We start from the raw sequence: 22,116 nt of genomic DNA on the forward strand, positions 1-22,116 counted from the left end.
GTTGGAATGTGTTTCCATGCTGAACTTTGTGGCTGTAAGTGAAGAAAAGTACGCTGAGCTACAAGAATACACAAAAAAAGAACTGAGCTCCCTACAACACATCATTCAACAAGGCTGGCCGGAGCACAGGAGAGAGGCCCCAATGACTGTTCAGCCATATTGGGACTCAAGAAGTCAACTGACCATATGTGACGGAGTAGTGTACAAAGGGATGCGTATAGTAATACCACCCACTATGAGGCAGCACATGTTAAAACTCATACACCAGTCGCATTTAGGAATTGTGAAAAGCAAGCAGAGAGCACGGGAAGTGCTCTACTGGCCGGGCATGAGTGCAGAGATAGAGGAGGTAGTGAAGAATTGCAGCAAATGTGCCGAGTTTCAAAACAAACTACCAAAGTTGCCTCTAAAGCCAACGGAAACCCCAGAATTACCATTTGAGCTAGTAGCTTCTGATATCTTTGAGTTTGAGGGCAAGCACTTCATTATTTTAGTGGATTACTTTTCCAAATTCATTGAAGTGGATGAGCTCAAGGATCAGCGAAGCTGTACCACCATCGAAATACTGAAGTCACAGTTCAGTCGACATGGGATTCCTACTGTCTTACGAACTGACAACGGCCCCCAGTATGTGTCAGAGGAGTTTAAAGTCTTTTGTGAGAACTATGGCATATCACACCTCACATCATCACCTCACACACCTCACTCAAATGGAGAGGCCGAACGAGCAGTACAAACAGTTAAAAGACTGTGGAACAAAGCTTCAGACAAACATCTGGCATTGCTTGACTATAGAACAACTCCACTAGAGACAGTGGAGTTGTCCCCAGCGCAGCTGCTCATGGGCAGAAGACCCAGAAACAAACTCCCTGCAGCTTAACAACTGCTTGTCCCAAAGGCCTACAATTCTTTGAAAGTCAGACACCTACTCAATAAGTCCAAAGCGTCCCAGAAGTACTACTATGACAAAGGCAGGACAATGGACGCTCGCTCTGCGCTGGTACCAGGAGAAGAAGTCAGAATGCAGCCCTACCCTGGCCACTCCAAGTGGTCTCCAGCTGTTGTCATCCAGCAACACAGCAGCACACCCAGGTCTTACATTGTCAATTCTGGTGGCAAAGAGTTCCTCCGGAACTGTCAGCACCTTCGCAAAAGCACTGAAAAAGCGAATCAGTCACGTCACCTCGTGCCAGATGAGCCCTGGGAAGAGTTCCCCGATGTCCTACCAGAACAAAAGGAATTGAGTCCTTCCCTAGTTGAGTCTTCAGCATCACCTGCCAAGGAACCTTTGTATGTGGGTCAACCACAGCCCTCTCGGCTCTACACCACTAAGCTTGGCAGAGTGGTTAAACCTCCCGAGAGACTGGATTTGTAGTTGCTGATTGTTATGAGTTAGATGAGTTCAGTAGTGGAATGAACCTGTAGGCTCAACTGTTTGTTGATAGCTTTCAATATTTGGTAATAGACTCAAGTTACTCCTGAATAGTTAAAGGAAATGTCAATTGTAGTGTTTTTCTTTTTTTTGTTTTGACTTGACACTAATAAGTTAGAAGGGTCTTGAATATTGTTTATTTTTGATTTTAAAAGTTGTGTAAGAAACCTTCAGTTATTTAATCTGCTATGGAGTCCCCACAAATAAGCTGAAGAAGGGGAGATGTAATGTATTGGTGTGCCTCTAGGGGCGCTGCATGTTCTATGTACCTGTTGGTTAGCAGCTGTCACCAACAAAGAAGTTCATGTCCGGTGTTTGGCAGTAAAGGAGTTACCGAGCAGCCACCGTTGCTGTCTTTATTCTTGTCTCCAATATCTTACACCCTCTCCAGTGAGAGGAAAAGAGGAGGAACACATTGTCCTGGCACCAAAGGAGGTCCAGAACTGGATCAGAGCTGAATGATAGCAGCAGCTCTCTGATTGGTCCTTGCTGCTCCAGGAAACAGGTCAGACGCTACAAGCTAGCGTTAGCGCCTCCAACAGGGAACCAGATGCACAGCCGACACCTGGGGCAGGTTTTCAGATGAAAGGGGGCGGAGCTAGACATTTTGTGGCCCCCCACCTGGAAATGAACAATGATTCAACATTTTTCAAGCTACTTCTCTTTATGTCCAAAATAACTTCTCAACAATGTTCTGAAAACAGTTTTAATAAACAGTAATATAATTAAAACGTGATTAAACACTAAAGTCATTTTACTTTCACGGTGGTGCCTGTACCTCCTCACCAGATAACTGTGTTTACCCCTAATGGAGGAAAACTAACAAAGACAACAGAGTTTAAGTGTTATTAATACAATGAAAGTACAATAAATCAAATGAACAATAGAGGGTGTAATACAGAACCAGAACCTATCCTATAAAGTGCTGTTAGAAGGATTACTGTGCTGTTTTCTACATGGTTTTGGGTTTATTTCTGGACTTAATTGTTTCATTCCTCTACACCAAACCTTTTTGGTCAAATGACTTATTTAGGGGGATGTCATTATGATAAACCCACCCTAACCCCTAAACCCCAACACTAACCCTTGGAACACCAATTTCACTTCATAAATTAATTCATTAATCTTTCATTCAATTATTTCATTAATTCATGATTTTAATTTTATGCCAACATTTGAAGAATTTGCTATGCAACACATTTCATAAAAACTAAACATAAAAAATCAGCTAAAACAGAGTTAAATCTGAGTAAGCTACAAAAAAACCCTTTTCAATACTTATTAGTAAGGGTGTTTATTAGAAGATATAACCTGTTAAGTTTCTATCAGTCAGAACATTGAACAAAGTAAGTGAAAAAGGAGAAGAGAGGCTTTACTTCTCTGGTCTCTTGAATCTTTCTCTGAGGAGTCAATCCCTGCAGAGAAAAGAAACACAACTTTTAAGACTAATCTTTAAACTCTCCTTTTTTAAAAAGCTTGTAGTCAGAGTGGCTCATGTTACCCTGAGCTACCTCTGTAGTCATGATTGAAGAAGGAAGACTGAATGAGAGCGACTACGGCGGCAGGCAGTCCAGTTAAAGCGTTTATGGTGGATCTGTACAGGAAATGGTGTTGACTGGTCAGGTTCTTCTGGGCTCTGCTGGGAAAATAAGGAGACTGGTGAATAAATGGAGGTGATTCCTGGGAAGAGTGCAGGGCTGATGAACTCACGGAGAAGGTGGCTTGGGTCCGGTCTTGGGAGGGTGGTGTCCAGTGGTCCGGGTGAAAGGCTTGAAAAGTATTTTATCTCGCTGATCTGATCTGGGATTTGTAGTTCTTAAAGTAGAATCAGAATTAGAATTGATCTGATCTCTGATCATTTAGAAAAACACCCAGAGATGGAACCACTTAACAGCAACATCAGCATCTGGTTCTGCAGTGAGACTTGCTGCTGTTGCCATACTCTGACCATTGACTGCATGCTGATGCTGAAGCTCTGGTGTTACTACCTCTAACCTCTGACCTCTAACCTCTGGCTCCATGGTGATTCAGGGATGATCATTGATCTGGGTTAGGCTTTTCTTTTAGAAAACATAACACCAGGGCGCCCTCTGGTGGCCACAGGTGGGACACACAGATGCTCCACTGGAGGTTTTCTGTCTCCAATAATGTTTTTATAGAATTATGTCTATTAATTAGATAATTGCTCCCTCTTTCAATCATCAGTCAGTATCTTCAGGCCACTCCCTTTAATTTTAGTTCTGGATGTTTATAAAATAGCAATATTTAAATAAAAAGCATTGTATGCTACAATACAGAACTTTATTCTTTGTAAAACAAACAAAGACATTTATTCTGGATTAAATATTCACAGGTCAGTGTAACTACTTTATCTAGAAAGGGCCTTTGACTTAAATCTCTTTTGGAAACACCTTTTAATAATGAAGTTATTATAAAACTCGTTGAGCTCTCAGAAGAAATGACCTGTTTTCACATAACAGACTAATATAGAACAATGCAAGACTCTCTATAATATAGCATCACAGTGTTTAAAATGTTAATAGAAACACAGTTATAACCATAAAGCACTGACTGTTTCTGACTGGAAGGATGGCAGACAGAGTTTAACTCGATCTCTGCAGCTTTAAATCTTGTGTTTCAGCACATCTGGATGCTGCCATGGAGCATCCAGATGTGTTATTGACCTGAAGGAAAATGTTCATTACCTTTCACAGGCTGGTGTAGAGATGAGAAGCAGCAGTTTTTTGCTATTTTTTGCTTGCAGCATCTGTAAAGCTGGCTGACTGATGTCACTGAGGCTCATTTCACAGCGTTTACAAAGTCAGATTTGCTTCGATTGATGCCAAACCGTTTCTGGCTGAATCCAGGAACCTAGAACATCACACCTGAAATAAAGTGTGTAAAGGGTTCCTGCTGGATTTTAAGAACCTCAGAAACAAGTGAAGTTCTTATGAAAGCTTAGATTTACAGGTTGGAGCAATAACCTATAAAACCATGTTAACCTTTAAAGGTTAGCAGAGAAATCCTAGAAGTAACAAAACTAGACATGCTAGCAAAGCAAATCTGCTAAAACTGGAGTGGTTTGAAATGTCTTTTCAGGCCAAGGTAGTCAAACCCAGATCATGATTTAGTCTTCAGAGCTCTTTAACAATTAAAACCTGAACCTTGACCACATTTTCCACTTCTAAAGAAAAGTCTGAAAGCGTTCAGACATGGTTTTATTCAGCAGTGATGCAGGATGGAGCAGGAAACATGGTCATGATGTATAGAAGGTGACAGAGAAAACATAAAAGCTCCCAGAGAACATCCTTCATGATGTTACCCCCCTAAGAGCAAAGGAGCTCAGTCAAACGGAGCAGAGCCTCCGCTCCGCCGCATTGAAAGGACTCAGCTGGAGGCTTCATGTATCTGATGGGGGGGTTCCTGGCTCGGTCCAATGGGCAGAGACCCCCCAGTAGCCCCAGACCTAACAGCAGACCCTGCACCACTGAGAGGTTAACGCCTTTAGAGCCTCCAGAAAGGACCAAGTCTCCTCCTGATACCCTGACAGACCAGAGCTCAGCTGAGAAGATCAACGGGTCCAAAACACTCCTGGAGTTAAAACTCAGGAAGAACAATAGTACGAAGAGGCGTTAGTTAAAGAGATATGGTCTCCATACAGGATTTAATTCCCGCTGGTAGAAAATACTGAGTTAATATAATAATAATTTAAAACCCTGTAAGCCATTAACCAGACGCTGCAGACAGAGAACATTAACTTAGATATCAATGGTGGAACAATGACAAGAATCCAGTGAAAGCTGCTAAATAATTTTAGTTTTTTTTGGGCTCTAGTTGCTTCCTTTTTATCACAGTAGGCTGACAGGAATAGGTGGAAGAGGGCGAGAGACATGAGGCAAAGGACCACAGGTCTGAGTGGAAAGCTGCTAGATAAAAGCAAATTAGGACCTAAAACATGGAGAACACCACATGTAGAAGCTGGAGAAGACAAGAAAAAATTTAATTCAAACTTAAACCTCAGCATCAAATAACAAAATGTGTTTTATTTAGTCATAAATCTTCAAACTGTTGTTGCTCCTGCAAATAAAAACCTGAAGAAGAAAACATGAAAGCTGTCCTGAAACATGAAAGGCTGACCAGTGGTAACGTTTTATTTGTTCCTCAGCAGCGTTTTACAGACAAGGATGGATTTTAAATCAAACTAACTCGCTGTAATCCAGGACTAAAGTCGTAGGGAGTTCTCGTGTCCACAGCTTTTTAACCATGCTGCTGTTGACCAATCAGGAGCCAGTTTTAGAAGAACCTGGTTCTGCCCGGTCCAGCAGCAGCAGGCTGATGTTCTGCTGGTCCAGAGAGAACCGGCAGATATGGAGGCCGGAGGAGAACCAGAAAGGTTGGTGCCAGCAGGACTTTAAACACAGTTACTCCAGTGCATGGTTCAGGTCTGCAGAATGACCAGATTTAGGTTGGTTCTAAACGTCATGCTCATGTAACAGTGGAACGCTTTAAAACATGTTCATGTGTCAGAGTGGCCTAGTCAAAGTCCAGACATAAACCCAACAGAGGATCTGAGGCGACATCAGAAACTCTCTCCCTCTGATGTGACTGAGCTGGAGATGTTTAGTGAAGAGGTACAGAGCCTTCAGTAACCGGACGCTGGTGGAGACAAACCCTAGAACAAGGTGTCTCCACACAGGGTTGACTTTGACTTTGTCCTTTTCAGTTTGTTATGTATACAGAATGTTTTAAATCATGTTTAATTGTCTTTCTACTTCACAATGTAAACCACTTAGTGTTGGTCTCTCACAGAGATTCAAACTAAATCTATTCATGTTTGTGGGTGAAATGGGACAAAATGTGAAATGCTGTGAATATTTTTGGAAGTCCCCCTAATTATCAGATGGTGTAACGCCCAGTGGTAGAGCCCAGGCCAGGACCCATTTAACCTGGACGATGCTGCATCAAGGCGACTAACGTGAAGCTCAGCCTGGCAGGACAGACGCCTTTCTGGATGGCAAAGAAGTTTAAATAAAATAAAACATAAAAGCTTTTCTTCTATTCTACCTGCTTCAGAGGACAGGAAAATGACTGGATGATGAATAGCAGTTCAGAAAATGTTTGATTCAATCTAAGATGCTGCCTGTTGGGAGCGGATAAAAGTAAAATCACACCTGTCCTAAAGACACACACCTTTCTGCTGACATGGACTCAGCCAGACTCTGGTTGAGTTTTTGGAGGTAAATTCTTGATGTCTGGAGGGACGGATGTCCTGACAGCAGAAAGCAGATCAACAGCCGCTCCACCTAATGGACCTTTAATTTAATCAACAATTCCACCAGATTTTATCTGTGATCAGGATAAACTACCTGCTCAGGTCAGGAGAGGAGCAAAGGAAGGGAAACGTGTTGAATAAATGACTAAAACAAAGAGTTTTAGGCCAGGATGGAGCCAGGAGCTGACAGGCTGAGCTGCTGGTGTCCGCCACCAGGGGGCGGTGTGGGCCCAGCAGCAGGAGGATGCAGAGTGGCTGCAGGCAGGTAGAGCAGCAGCTGCTCAGGTGGAACCAGAACCAGAACTGTTCCTCTCACCAGTTTACCTTCAGTTCTGGGTTCCTGGTCAGGGTTCTAGCCTCTGGTTCTGATCCAGTTCCACCAGGAGGATGAAGTCAGCACCTTCAGAGCCCTGTGGGCTGGCAGGAGCTCAGGATTAGGACTGCGTTTCCCAGCATGCAGTGCGGGAGTGGGTAAAATCCCTAAAGAGGATTTGTGTGGATCAGAGAGGCAACATGCCGCTGAAGAAGGAAGGTGAGACGCTGCTCCATGTTTGCTTGTTTCTGTCCTGTTTCTGTCTGTGAGCTCGTTAACCCGCTTCTCCTCGTTAGCTCCTGGTTCTGAAGTTAGGCTCTCTGCTGCTGGCACACCCTGACCTCTGACCTCTGACAGCCTCCTGCGTGGTACTGGGTAGGATGGTGGACCCGGCCCAGCAGGGCGTCCTGCTGCTCTGACCTCTCAGAGTTTCTAGGAGAGTTGAGGAGCCGGGTCACATGACCTGACCACGGCGAGCTGATGGTTCTCTGGGTCAGAGGACGATGATGGACACACGTCCATGTTGTTCAGGTTATTTACATAGAGCCGGTCACTACAGGGTGGGATCAGTGGAATAAACAGACTTCACTCATCCCAGCTGGTCCCAGTCACCATGAGGTCAGAGTGGCTTTATGGTCCAGGTTGGTTCAGAACCTCCAGGTTGGTGAGAAAGTTTCCTCTCTAAGGAAACCCAGCAGGTTGCATCAAGTCTCTCCAAGCAGCATTCACTCCTCCTGAAAGAGCGTAGAGCCACAGTGGACAGTCGTCTGCATTGTTGATGGCTTTGCAGCAATCCCTCATACTGAGCATGCATGAAGCGACAGTGGAGAGGAAAACTCCCCTTTAACAGGGAGGAGAACCTCCAGCAGAACCAGAACCAGGCTCAGTGTGACAGTAAATCTTGGTTCCATGCTGGGCTGGCTGTGGACCACAGGGGGTGAGCTTTGGTTTAGGGAAGTTATGGATTAATGAGCTAATCTGTGGGCCTGCCTCTGTGTCACAGGTAAGGCAGGAGGGGGAGGGGGGGGGGTCTCCACCTCACACTCATGATCAGAGGCCTGGAGGTTAAACACAGGAAGTTAAATACGGGTTGTATTTCAGCACTGCAGCCTGTCCGTTAATGCTGAACCTGGTTTCATAAGGACAGGGTGGACACCATGGACACCAGCTTCTATATGGGACACCTGAGACAGAGAGACAGGACATCAGAGGAGAAGAAGAAACAGATTTACTTCCTAAGAAAGAAGTCCCAGTGGCTTTAGAACAGATTAGAACAGAGACTGGTTCACCGCCAGAGCCCTGATGATGGTTGGTAGGCTGATGGTCCTCTTTTACATCTGAGCAACCATTTATTTCTGTGTCCTGTCTGGTGATGTAGCATCAAGAATTATTGTTTTAATGCCACAAGCAGCCCCACAGGTTTAACTTTCACCAGTGGAGCCTTTCTGCTTTCACCACAGAGCTCTGCTTGGTTTATACATGCGACTGCAGAGAGATATATATAAAGAACAGCAGAACCAGCTGGTAAAGTATTACAGGAACAAACAACCACACCTTGATACCATCACTGAAGAATATACAGGATTAATGAATACGACATGTAGAAAGTGACAGCTGAAGATAATAACAGGATTAATTAATACGACATGTAGAAAGTGACAGCTGGAGATAATAACAGGATTAATTAATACAACATGTAGAAAGTGACAGCTGGAGATAATAACAGGATTAATTAATACGACATGTAGAAAGTGACAGTTGAAGATAATAACAAGATTAATTAATACGACGTGTAGAAAGTGACAGCTGAAGATAATAACAGAATTAATTAATATTACACGTAGAAAGTGACAGCTGAATGTAATAACAGGATTAATTAATACGACATGTAGAAAGTGACTGCTGAAGATAATAACAAGATTAATTAATACGACGTGTAGAAAGTGACAGCTGAAGATAATAACAGGATTAATTAATATTACACGTAGAAAGTGACAGCTGAATGTAATAACAGGATTAATTAATACGACATGTAGAAAGTGACTGCTGAAGATAATAACAAGATTAATTAATACGACGTGTAGAAAGTGACAGCTGAAGATAATAACAGAATTAATTAATACAACATGTAGAAAGTGACAGCTGGAGATAATAACAGGATTAATTAATACGACATGTAGAAAGTGACAGTTGAAGATAATAACAGGATTAATTAATACAACATGTAGAAAGTGACAGCTGAAGATAATAACAGGATTAATTAATACAACATGTAGAAAGTGACAGCTGAAGATAATAACAGGATTAATTAATACATGTAGAAAGTGACAGCTGAAGATAATAACAGAATGAAATAATACATGTAGAAAGTGACAGCTGAAGATAATAACAGGATTAATTAATACCACATGTAGAAAGTGACAGCTGAAGGTAATAACAGGATTAATTAATACCACATGTAGAAAGTGACAGCTGGAGATAATAACAGGATTAATTAATACAACATGTAGAAAGTGACAGCTTAAGGTAATAACAGGATTAATTAATACGACATGTAGAAAGTGACAGCTGGAGATAATAACAGGATTAATTAATACGACATGTAGAAAGTGACAGCTGAAGATAATAACAGGATTAATTAATACCACATGTAGAAAGTGACATCTGAAGATAATAACAGGATTAATTAATACGACATGTAGAAAGTGACAGTTGAGATAATAACAGGATTAATTAATACGACATGTAAAAAGTGACAGCTGAAGATAATAACATGATTAATTAATAGCACATGTAGAAAGTGACAGCTGGAGATAATAACAGGATTAATTAATACGACATGTAAAAAGTGACATCTGAAGATAATAACAGGATTAATTAATACGACATGTAGAAAGTGACAGTTGAGATAATAACAGGATTAATTAATACGACATGTAAAAAGTGACATCTGAAGATAATAACAGGATTAATTAATATGACATGTAGAAAGTGACAGCTGGAGATAATAACAGGATTAAGTAATACGACATGTAGAAAGTGACAGCTGAAGATAATAACAGGATTAATTAATACGACATGTAGAAAGTGACAGTTGAGATAATAACAGGATTAATTAATACGACATGTAAAAAGTGACAGCTGAAGATAATAACAGGATTAATTAATACGACATGTAGAAAGTGACATCTGAAGATAATAACAGGATTAATTAATACGACATGTAGAAAGTGACAGCTGGAGATAATAACAGGATTAATTAATACGACATGTAGAAAGTGACAGCTGAAGGTAATAACAGGATTAATTAATATGACATGTAGAAAGTGACAGCTGGAGATAATAACAGGATTAATTAATACAACATGTAGAAAGTGACAGCTGAAGGTAATAACAGGATTAATTAATACGACATGTAGAAAGTGACAGCTGAAGATAATAACAGGATTAATTAATATTACATGTAGAAAGTGACAGCTGAAGGTAATAACAGGATTAATTAATACGACATGTAGAAAGTGACAGCTGAAGGTAATAACAGGATTAATTAATACATGTAGAAAGTGACAGTTGAGATAATAACAGGATTAATTAATACAACATGTAGAAAGTGACAGCTGGAGATAATAACAGGATTAATTAATAGCACATGTAGAAAGTGACAGCTGGAGATAATAACAGGATTAATTAATACGACATGTAGAAAGTGACAGTTGAGATAATAACAGGATTAATTAATACGACATGTAAAAAGTGACAGCTGAAGATAATAACAGGATTAATTAATACGACATGTAGAAAGTGACATCTGAAGATAATAACAGGATTAATTAATACGACATGTAGAAAGTGACAGCTGGAGATAATAACAGGATTAATTAATACAACATGTAGAAAGTGACAGCTGAAGGTAATAACAGGATTAATTAATACGACATGTAGAAAGTGACAGCTGAAGATAATAACAGGATTAATTAATATTACATGTAGAAAGTGACAGCTGAAGGTAATAACAGGATTAATTAATACGACATGTAGAAAGTGACAGCTGAAGGTAATAACAGGATTAATTAATACATGTAGAAAGTGACAGTTGAGATAATAACAGGATTAATTAATACAACATGTAGAAAGTGACAGCTGGAGATAATAACAGGATTAATTAATAGCACATGTAGAAAGTGACAGCTGGAGATAATAACAGGATTAATTAATACGACATGTAGAAAGTGACAGTTGAGATAATAACAGGATTAATTAATACGACATGTAAAAAGTGACAGCTGAAGATAATAACAGGATTAATTAATACGACATGTAGAAAGTGACATCTGAAGATAATAACAGGATTAATTAATACGACATGTAGAAAGTGACAGCTGAAGGTAATAACAGGATTAATTAATACATGTAGAAAGTGACAGCTGAAGGTAATAACAGGATTAATTAATACGACATGTAGAAAGTGACAGCTGAAGATAATAACAGGATTAATTAATATTACATGTAGAAAGTGACAGCTGAAGGTAATAACAGGATTAATTAATACGACATGTAGAAAGTGACAGCTGAAGGTAATAACAGGATTAATTAATACATGTAGAAAGTGACAGTTGAGATAATAACAGGATTAATTAATACAACATGTAGAAAGTGACAGCTGGAGATAATAACAGGATTAATTAATACCACATGTAGAAAGTGACAGCTGAAGATAATAACAGGATTAATTAATACGACATGTAGAATCATATTCTACATGTTCAATCATATTATACAGATTGGGTCAGATTATACAGATTGGTCAAAAATGTCCTATATAAGGAAACCAGTTGATTGCATCAAAGTCACGACAAGCAGCATTCACTCCTGGGGAACCGTAGAGCCACAGGGAGAGTCATCTGCATTGTACATGGCTTTGCTGCAATCCCTCATACTGAGCAAGCATGAAGCGACAGTGGGAAGAAAAACCACCCATTAGCTGGAAGGAAAAACCTCCGGCAGAACCGGGCTCAGTATGAACGGTCATCTGCCTCGACCGACTGGGGTTACAGAAGACAGAGCAGAGACACAACAAGAGAAACAAAAAAGCACAGAAGCACACATTGATCTAGTAATCTGTTCTACATTAGATGGTAGTAGCGGGTGAGTCGTCTTCTCTGGATGATGTCACAGTTAACAGAACGCCAGACCAGGTGTACCTACTATGAAGAAAAAAGAGAGAGAGCAAAAAGTTAAAAGCTGAAATGACAACACATAATGCATAATTGAAGAACAGTAGAACTCAATATAGTGAGAAAATTAGATCCTGATATACTCCAGTAACCTAAGCCTATAGCAGTAAAACTATAAAGGTAGCTGAGAGTAAGATAAGATAAGATAGTCTTTATTGATCTCACAATGGAGAAATTCACTCATCACTTCGGTTCATACAAGAAGGTGCAGAGTAGGGAAGGTGCATTCAGTTATATACAGTGAATCTTCATATATACAATGGATCAGAAAGAATACCAAAAAAATACAAAAAAAAGGAAATAGGAATGGACATATGATGTCTCATTTACATTCTTAGTGGTCTATATATATATATATATATATAAACATATCTATATACTTAAATATATACATATATCTATGCGCCTACTTACATACGCACCTACGCGTATGTACGAGCATATACATTGTATACATTTGTACATACATACATGTGGGCTGACTTATGTTCAGGTGGTGATAGCAGCAGAAGTCACTACATCAGGATTATTGCACGGGTTGTAGGACAGTGTATTAAATAGATTATTGCACCTTGGTTATTGCACATTAATTGTTACAGTTACAGTTACAGTGCAGCATTGTATAATCTGGTAGCAGCAGGAATGAATGACCTGCGGTAGCGCTCCTTTCTACAGACAGGATGTCTAAGTCTGGCACTAAAGGAGCTGCTCAGTTCCTCTACAGTCTGGTGCAGGGGGTGGAAGGTGTTGTCCATGATGGATGTGAACTTGGACAACACCCTCCTCTAAGCCACTTCCTCCACCGAGTCCAGAGAGCAGCCCAGGACAGAAGTGGCCTTCCTCACCAGCTTATTCAGCCTCTTTCTGTCTCGCTCTGTGCTGCCAGGAGCCCAGCAGACGACAGCGTAGAGGAGGGCTGAGGCCACCACAGAGTCATAGAAGGTCTTTAGCAGAGGCCTGCTCACTCCAAAGGACCTCAGCCTCCTCAGGAGGTGGAGGCGGCTCTGGCCCTTCTTATACAGAGCGTCGGTGTTATGTGTCCAGTCCAGTTTATTGTTGACGTGAACACCCAGGTATCTGAAACTCTCCACAGTTTCTATGTCCTGCCCCTGGATGTTCACAGGTGAGTGAGGTGGGGGTCTTCTCCTGAAGTCGATCATCATCTCCTTGGTCTTACTGGTGTTTAAGCACAGATGGTTCTTCTCACACCAGTCCACAAAGTCCATGATGACCGACCGGTACTCCAGCTCGTTCCCCTCAGACACACAGCCCACAATGGCCGAGTCATCAGAGAACTTCTGAAGGTGGCAGCTGTCCGTGTTGTAGGTGAAGTCCGAGGTGTAGAGGGTGAAAAGAAACGGAGACAGAACGGTGCCCTGGGGGGCCCCGGTGCTGCAGAGTGCCACCTCTGACTGACAGCCGTGCAGCCGCACGTACTGAGGGCGGTCAGTGAGGTAGTCCATGGTCAGTGAGGTAGTCCATGGTCAGTGAGGTAGTCTATGGTTAGTGAGGTAGTCCATGGTCAGTGGGGTAGTCCATGGTCAGTGGGGTAGTGGATGGTCAGTGAGGTAGTCGATGGTCATTGAGGTAGTCGATGGTCAGTGAGGTAGTTGATGGTCAGTGAGGTAGTGGATGGTCAGTGAGGTAGTCCATGGCCAGTGAGGTAGTGCATGGTCAGTGAGGTAGTCTATGGTCAGTGAGGTAGTCTATGGTCAGTGAGGTAGTCCATGGTCAGTGAGGTAGTCTATGGTTAGTGAGGTAGTCCATGGTCAGTGGGGTAGTCGATGGTCAGTGGGGTAGTGGATGGTCAGTGAGGTAGTCGATGGTCATTGAGGTAGTCGATGGTCAGTGAGGTAGTCAATGGTCAGTGAGGTAGTCCATGGTCAGTGAGGTAGTCCATGGTCAGTGAGGTAGTCTATGGTTAGTGAGGTAGTCCATGGTCAGTGAGGTAGTCTATGGTTAGTGAGGTAGTCCATGGTTAGTGAGGTAGTCCATGGTCAGTGAGGTAGTCTATGGTTAGTGAGGTAGTCCATGGTCAGTGAGGTAGTCTATGGTTAGTGAGGTAGTCCATGGTCAGTGAGGTAGTCCATGGTCAGTGAGGTAGTCTATGGTTAGTGAGGTAGTCCATGGTCCAGTCAGCCAGATGTTTGTCCACCCCAGCGTCCTCCAGCTTCCCCCTCAGCAGCACCGGTCTGATGGTGTTGAAAGCGCTGGAGAAGTCAAAGAACATGACTCTCACAGCGCTCCCGGTGGTCTCCAGGTGGGTGAGCGCCCGCTGCAGCAGGTAGATGATGGCATCCTCTACTCCGATGTTGGGCTGGTAGGCAAACTGCAGCGGGTCCAGGGTGGGGCTCACCACAGTGCGCAGGTGAGCTAGGATGAGGCGCTCCATGGTCTTCATCAGAGGATGAGGCGCTCCATGGTCTTCATCAGAGGATGAGGCGCTCCATGGTCTTCATCAGTGGATGAGGCGCTCCATGGTCTTCATCAGGTGGGAGGTCAGGGAGACTGGTCTGAAGTCGGCCGGTTCCCTGGCGTGCGACGTTTTGGGAACCGGTAGCACACAGGAGGTCTTCCACAGGGTGGGGACCACCCCCAGGCTGAGGCTCAGGTTGTAGATGTAGCTGAGGACTTCACAGAGCTCATCTGCACAGGTCCTCAGCAGCCTGGGGGGGATGCCGTCCGGTCCTGAGGCTTTCCTTTGTTTCAGCCTCGTCAGCTGTCCTCTCACCTGCATTGGTGTGACTGTGAGGGGGGAGGAAGGTAGGGCTGAAGGTGTGGATGGGTCAGTCGTTGATAGGAGTGGCGGTGGGGGGGATGGTAGGTCTCTGGAGCGCTGGTGGTTGGAGACGTGTGGAGAGTTGAGGGCAAGGAGGGGGCCAGTGTGGGGGGAGTCGAACCGGGTGAAGAATGAGTTCAACTCATCTGCAGTCTTGGTGTCTCCATCTGCAGCCCTGCTGGTCCTCTGCCCGAAGCCGGAGATGTTCTTCAGACCTCTCCACACATCCCTGACGTTGTTCTGTGCCAGCTGCTCCTCCATCTTCTTCCCATAATCCTTCTTTGCTGCCCTGATCTTCCACTGGAGCTCCCGCTGGACTCTACGCTGCTCCTCTCTGTGCCCTAAGATGAGCCACTAGTTATAATTTTTGTCAAAAAGAAAAGTTTTAAGCCTAGTCTTAAAAGTAGACAGGGTGTCTGCCTCACGGACCAAAACTGGGAGTTGGTTCCACAGGAGAGGAGCCTGATAGCTAAAGGATCTGCCTCCCATTCTACTTTTAGAGACTCTAGGAACCACCAGCAGACCTGCAGTCTGAGAGCGAAGTGCTCTGTTAGGAACATACGGGGTAATCAGAGCTCTGATATATGATGGAGCTTGATTATTAAGGGCTTTATACGTTAGAAGAAGAATTTTAAATTCTATTCTTGATTTAACAGGAAGCCAGTGAAGGGAAGCTAAAATTGGAGAAATATGATCCCTCTGGTTGATTTTCATCAGAACTCTTGCTGCAGCATTTTGGATCAGCTGAAGGCTTTGAACTGCATTTTGTGGACTTCCTGATAGTAAAGAATTACAATAGTCCAGCCTTGAAGTAACAAATGCATGGACCAGTTTTTCAGCATCACTCCTGGACAGAATGTTTCTAATTTTGGTGATATTCCTGAGGTGAAAAAAGGAAACTCTGGAAACCTGTTTAATATGGGATTTAAATGATATGTCTTGGTCAAAAATAACACCAAGATTTAATATATATATATATATAAATAACAGGATTAATAAATACGACACGAAGAAAGTGACAGCTTGAGATAATTACAGGATTAATTAATACGACATGTAGAAAGTGACAGCTTGAGATAATAACAGGGTTTTCTGAAGTCAGTGTAGTACCTGGATTCACCTGTAGGTGTTGGTGAGAGTAAACTTGTGTCTGTGAGGTTCATCAATGAGAGAAATGCTCAGTAGTGGTTAGAGAGCCAAAGACCCCCAGAGCACCGAGGCAGACGCTGGGGAACCAGAACCCCAGATGCTGAAGGGGGCCCCAGAGCAAGGGGCCCCAGGAAGGGCCAACAGAGGGAAAGCTGAGTTAGCTCTGTAAAGGGTTGGTATTAGTTGTAAATTTGGGGTTCCAATCATTCTGAAAGTTCTTAAACATTTCTGAGCCCAGATGTTTCTAGTAGAATGATGGTTTGTTGGGGATCATTGAGTAATTAACTCTGGGTAGAACCATCATTTTAACTGAAGCTAGCCTACCTATAAGGGAGATTGGTAGAGATTTCCACCTGTCAGGTTTTCTATAATAGAGGGATGTGGTTAAGTTTAGTTAAATCTGCTAATATAGACGATCCAGTACTACCCAGATATTTAAACTGCCTGACTGTAAATCTAGAGGTTCTGTAAAGAACTGTTAACGGGCAGTACTGTAGATTTAGACCAATTAACAGAGTAATCTGAGACAGAGTCTAGTAATCTGATTACTGGATCGGTGCTGGAGAACCAGTTCTGGTGCTTTAACCTGTGGATCCACTAATCCACTGAAGGTTCTGCTGGTACGGCTCAGTTTAGTTGGAGCTCCTCAGACTGAAGACGTCTCCTGGAGAAGAGAGGGAACCTTTCAGCTAGAAGAACCGTCCAGAGATCAGAACCAGGTCCATAAACGTGGCATCAGAACCAGGTCCAGACTCAGATCTGGACCTGGTTCTATAACTTCTAGAGATCTTACCTGACCTTTAACGACAGTCTAGTCAGAACCCTGCCATCAGAACCATCAGAACCAGGTCCAGACTCAGATCTGGACCTGGTTCTATAACTTCTAGAGATCTTACCTGACCTTTAACGACAGTCTAGTCAGAACCCTGCCATCAGAACCATCAGAACCAGGTCCAGACTCAGATCTGGACCTGGTTCTATAACTTCTAGAGATCTTACCTGACCTTTAACGACAGTCTAGTCAGAACCCTGCCATCAGAACCATCAGAACCAGGTCCAGACTCAGATCTGGACCTGGTTCTATAACTTCTAAAGATCTTACCTGACCTTTAACGACAGTCTAGTCAGAACCCTGCCATCAGAACCATCAGAACCAGGTCCAGACTCAGATCTGGACCTGGTTCTATAACTTCTAGAGATCTTACCTGACCTTTATCGACAGTCTAGTCAGAACCTTGCCATCAGAACCATCAGAACCAGGCCCAGACTCAGATCTGGACCTGGTTCTATAACTTCTAGAGATCTTACCTGACCTTTATCGACAGTCTAGTCAGAACCTTGCCATCAGAACCATCAGAACCAGGCCCAGACTCAGAGTGTAGCACCATCAGAACCAGGTCCATAAACGTTGTGGCATCAGAACCAGGTCCAGACTCAGATCTGGACCTGGTTCTATAACTTCTAGAGATCTTACCTGACCTTTAACGACAGTCTAGTCAGAACCTTGCCATCAGAACCATCAGAACCAGGCCCAGACTCAGAGTGTAGCACCATCAGAACCAGGTCCATAAACGTTGTGGCATCAGAACCAGGTCCAGATTCAGATCTGGACCTGGTTCTATAACTTCTAGAGATCTTACCTGACCTTTATCGACAGTCTAGTCAGAACCTTGCCATCAGAACCATCAGAACCAGGCCCAGACTCAGAGTGTAGCACCATCAGAACCAGGTCCATAAACGTTGTGGCATCAGAACCAGGTCCAGACTCAGATCTGGACCTGGTTCTATAACTTCTAGAGATCTTACCTGACCTTTAACGACAGTCTAGTCAGAACCCTGTCATCAGAACCATCAGAATCAGGTCCAGACTCAGAGTGTAGCACCATCAGAACCAGGTCCATAAACGTGTGGCAGTATCAGAACCAGGTCCAGACTCAGATCTGGACCCTGGAGAGTGAATCCATAATGTCTAGAGATCTTACCTGACCTTTAACGACAGTCTAGTCAGAACCCTAACCCATCAGAACCATCAGAACCGGTCACTGTGAGCTGGTTGTGTCTCCTCAGATACCGAGCGCGCTCTGCAGGCCATGGAGGCCTGCCAGGCGGACGCTGCTGACGGCGTCAAAGGACGAGCTGAGAAACTACTCAACATCTTCCAGAGCGACCTGTTTCAGGCTCTGCTAGGTAACTCACCACACTTTACCTGGTCGACCCGGTCCGATCCAACAGGGACTACAGCGGACCCGTCCTCAGGGAGCGGTGTCTGGGGTCAGAGCGAGGGGAACCGGGGACCTTTGAGGTCTCTCTAGACTACTATCACCACTATGCCAACACTGCCATTGGTTAACCTGGTTTAACAGAACAAAGCAGCCCAGGAAACACAGTTAGCAGGTCTGAGGAGACATCAGGAACAAAGAGAACCTGGAGAGACATCTCAGTCCAGTCCTGAGGAACAGCTGAGATCCTAAGAAGAATCCTGAAGCTCTAAGGCCTCTGGTAGAGGAAACACCAGACATCTCAGTCCAGAAGATCTGAGGAACAGCTCAGATCCCAAGAAGAACCCTGAAGCTCCCAGACCTCTGGTAGAGGAAACACCAGACCAGAGCCAGATGTCACTGTAAACTCTCTGAAGGAGAAGTTCTGATGTTCTAAAGCTGCTGGCTGTGTTCTCCTGGTCTTAGTGTGCTCCAGCTGAGTGGACCAGCAGAGGCTCGGTTCTGAATAGTTCTGATCTGGGTCTGACCACCTCTGCAGAACAGACCAGCAGGTTATGAAGGACTCACCTGAGCTCAGGTAAGCTCCGCCTCCTCACCACGTGCGGACACACTGGATCAGATTATAGCCTAATCTGCTTTAGTGAAGGCCCCGCCCCCTGGCCTTTACCTCAGGATTAGCTCAGCTCTGATTGGCTGAGAGGTCCACTGTGGTACACCTGAGAAAGGTTCAGTTAGCGAATCACTGACCAGTAAAACCTGGCCGTAACCAGGTCAGGTAACCTGAGTTTACCTGTCTTCATTCCATAACAGGATAAATCAGTCACTGAACCAACGCTGACTGCTGCAGGTGGTGGAGCACTGCGCTGGTCTCCCAGAGGTTCTGGGTTCAACTCCCACAGACTGCCCCTCTGGGTTCATGAGCAAGACCTTAACCCCAGACTGAGCCCCTGGTGCTCCATGGTGGCAGCCCACTGCTCCCCAGAGAGGTTAGGGTTACATGCAGAGAACCTGCAGAGAACATGCAGAGAACATGCAGAGAACATGCAGAGAACCTGCAGAGAACATGCAGAGAACCTGCAGAGAACATGCAGAGAACATGCAGAGAACCTGCAGAGAACATGCAGAGAACATGCAGAGAACATACAGAGAACCTGCAGAGAACATGCAGAGAACATGCAGAGAACATACAGAGAACCTGCAGAGAACATGCAGAGAACATGCAGAGAACCTGCAGAGAACATGCAGAGAACATGCAGAGAACATGCAGAGAACATGCAGAGAACCTGCAGAGAACATGCAGAGAACATGCAGAGAACCTGCAGAGAACATGCAGAGAACATGCAGAGAACATGCAGAGAACCTGCAGAGAACATGCAGAGAACATGCAGAGAACATACAGAGAACCTGCAGAGAACATGCAGAGAACATGCAGAGAACATACAGAGAACCTGCAGAGAACATGCAGAGAACATGCAGAGAACATGCAGAGAACCTGCAGAGAACATGCAGAGAACATGCAGAGAACATACAGAGAACCTGCAGAGAACATGCAGAGAACATGCAGAGAACATACAGAGAACCTGCAGAGAACATGCTGAGAACATGCAGAGAACATGTTTCATAGGAACGTTATAATGACAATAAAGATTATTATCATCATCAGCTGCTAGAACCTCTTGGAGCAGAGATTACTTTAGAGAACCTTGGTCTGCCTCTAAGAGTTTAGGTTTTACTGAGCAGTAAGAGGAAATAAACCTGACTGTCATCTGCGTAAAGATTAAAGCTACTATGGTTAGAAGAGAGAACCCAGTGGAAGAGGAGCAACAAAAGGAGGACCAAGATCAGAGCCCTGAGGTTCTCATGGCCAGAGGTCCTCATGACCAGAGGTCCTCATGGCCTGAGGTCCTCATGGCCAGAGGTCCTCATGACCAGATGTCCTCATGACCAGAGGTCCTCATGGCCAGAGGTCCTCATGACCAGAGGTCCTCATGGCCAGAGGTCCTCATGACCAGATGTCCTCATGACCAGAGGTCCTCATGGCCAGAGGTCCTGATGACCAGATGTCCTCATGACCAGAGGTCCTCATGGCCAGAGGTCCTCATGACCAGATGTCCTCATGACCAGAGGTCCTCATGGCCAGATGTCCTCATGACCAGATGTCCTCATGACCAGAGGTCCTGATGACCAGATGTCCTCATGACCAGAGGTCCTCATGGCCAGAGCTCCTGATGACCAGATGTCCTCATGACCAGAGGTCCTCATGACCAGATGTCCTCATGACCAGAGGTCCTGATGACCAGATGTCCTCATGACCAGAGGTCCTCATGACCAGATGTCCTCATGACCAGAGGTCCTCATGGCCAGAGGTCCTCATGACCAGAGGTCCTCATGGCCAGAGGTCCTCATGGCCAGATGTCCTCATGACCAGAGGTCCTCATGACCAGAGGTCCTCATGGCCAGAGGTCCTCATGACCAGATGTCCTCATGACCAGAGGTCCTCATGGCCAGAGGTCCTCATGGCCAGAGGTCCTCATGGCCAGAGGTCCTCATGACCAGAGGTCCTCATGGCCAGAGGTCCTCATGACCAGAGGTCCTCATGACCAGATGTCCTCATGACCAGAGGTCCTCATGACCAGAGGTCCTCATGGCCAGAGGTCCTCATGACCAGAGGTCCTCATGGCCAGAGGTCCTCATGACCAGATGTCCTCATGGCCAGAGGTCCTCATGACCAGATGTCCTCATGACCAGAGGTCCTCATGACCAGATGTCCTCATGACCAGAGGTCCTCATGACCAGAGGTCCTCATGGCCAGAGGTCCTCATGACCAGATGTCCTCATGACCAGAGGTCCTCATGACCAGATGTCCTCATGGCCAGAGGTCCTCATGACCAGATGTCCTCATGACCAGAGGTCCTCATGGCCAGAGGTCCTCATGGCCAGAGGTCCTCATGGCCAGAGGTCCTCATGACCAGAGGTCCTCATGACCAGAGGTCCTCATGGCCAGAGGCCCTCATGACCAGATGTCCTCATGGCCAGAGGCCCTCATGACCAGATGTCCTCATGGCCAGATGTCCTCATGGCCAGAGGTCCTCATGGCCAGAGGTCCTCATGGCCAGAGGTCCTCATGACCAGAGGTCCTCATGGCCAGAGGTCCTCATGACCAGAGGTCCTCATGACCAGATGTCCTCATGACCAGAGGTCCTCATGACCAGAGGTCCTCATGGCCAGAGGTCCTCATGACCAGAGGTCCTCATGGCCAGACGTCCTCATGACCAGATGTCCTCATGGCCAGAGGTCCTCATGACCAGATGTCCTCATGACCAGAGGTCCTCATGACCAGAGGTCCTCATGGCCAGAGGTCCTCATGACCAGAGGTCCTCATGGCCAGAGGTCCTCATGGCCAGAGGTCCTCATGACCAGAGGTCCTCATGGCCAGAGGTCCTCATGACCAGAGGTCCTCATGACCAGATGTCCTCATGACCAGAGGTCCTCATGACCAGAGGTCCTCATGGCCAGAGGTCCTCATGACCAGAGGTCCTCATGGCCAGAGGTCCTCATGACCAGATGTCCTCATGGCCAGAGGTCCTCATGACCAGAGGTCCTCATGACCAGAGGTCCTCATGGCCAGAGGTCCTCATGACCAGAGGTCCTCATGGCCAGAGGTCCTCATGGCCAGAGGTCCTCATGACCAGAGGTCCTCATGACCAGAGGTCCTCAT

The 22,116-nt window shown here is 44.8% G+C and overlaps 1 protein-coding gene across 2 annotated transcripts in view; it reads left to right on the forward strand.

Moving 5' to 3' along the window:
• The first annotated feature begins 7,178 nt into the window (after positions 1–7,178).
• dlg4b (discs, large homolog 4b (Drosophila)) overlaps positions 7,179–22,116 on the forward strand; it is a 61,822-nt gene continuing 46,884 nt past the window's right edge. The window contains exons 1-2 of one of the 2 annotated variants that reach the window (XM_036131087.1): positions 7,179–7,236; positions 18,247–18,366. In XM_036131087.1, coding sequence (XP_035986980.1) covers positions 7,218–7,236; positions 18,247–18,366 — 139 coding nt within the window. In that variant the 5' untranslated portion in view covers positions 7,179–7,217. The remainder of the gene's footprint in view (positions 7,237–18,246; positions 18,367–22,116) is intronic. The other variant, XM_036131088.1, reaches the window with a different exon arrangement.

Source organism: Fundulus heteroclitus, unplaced genomic scaffold (genome assembly GCF_011125445.2).
Source record: "Fundulus heteroclitus isolate FHET01 unplaced genomic scaffold, MU-UCD_Fhet_4.1 scaffold_41, whole genome shotgun sequence".
Lineage (NCBI taxonomy): Eukaryota > Metazoa > Chordata > Actinopteri > Cyprinodontiformes > Fundulidae > Fundulus > Fundulus heteroclitus.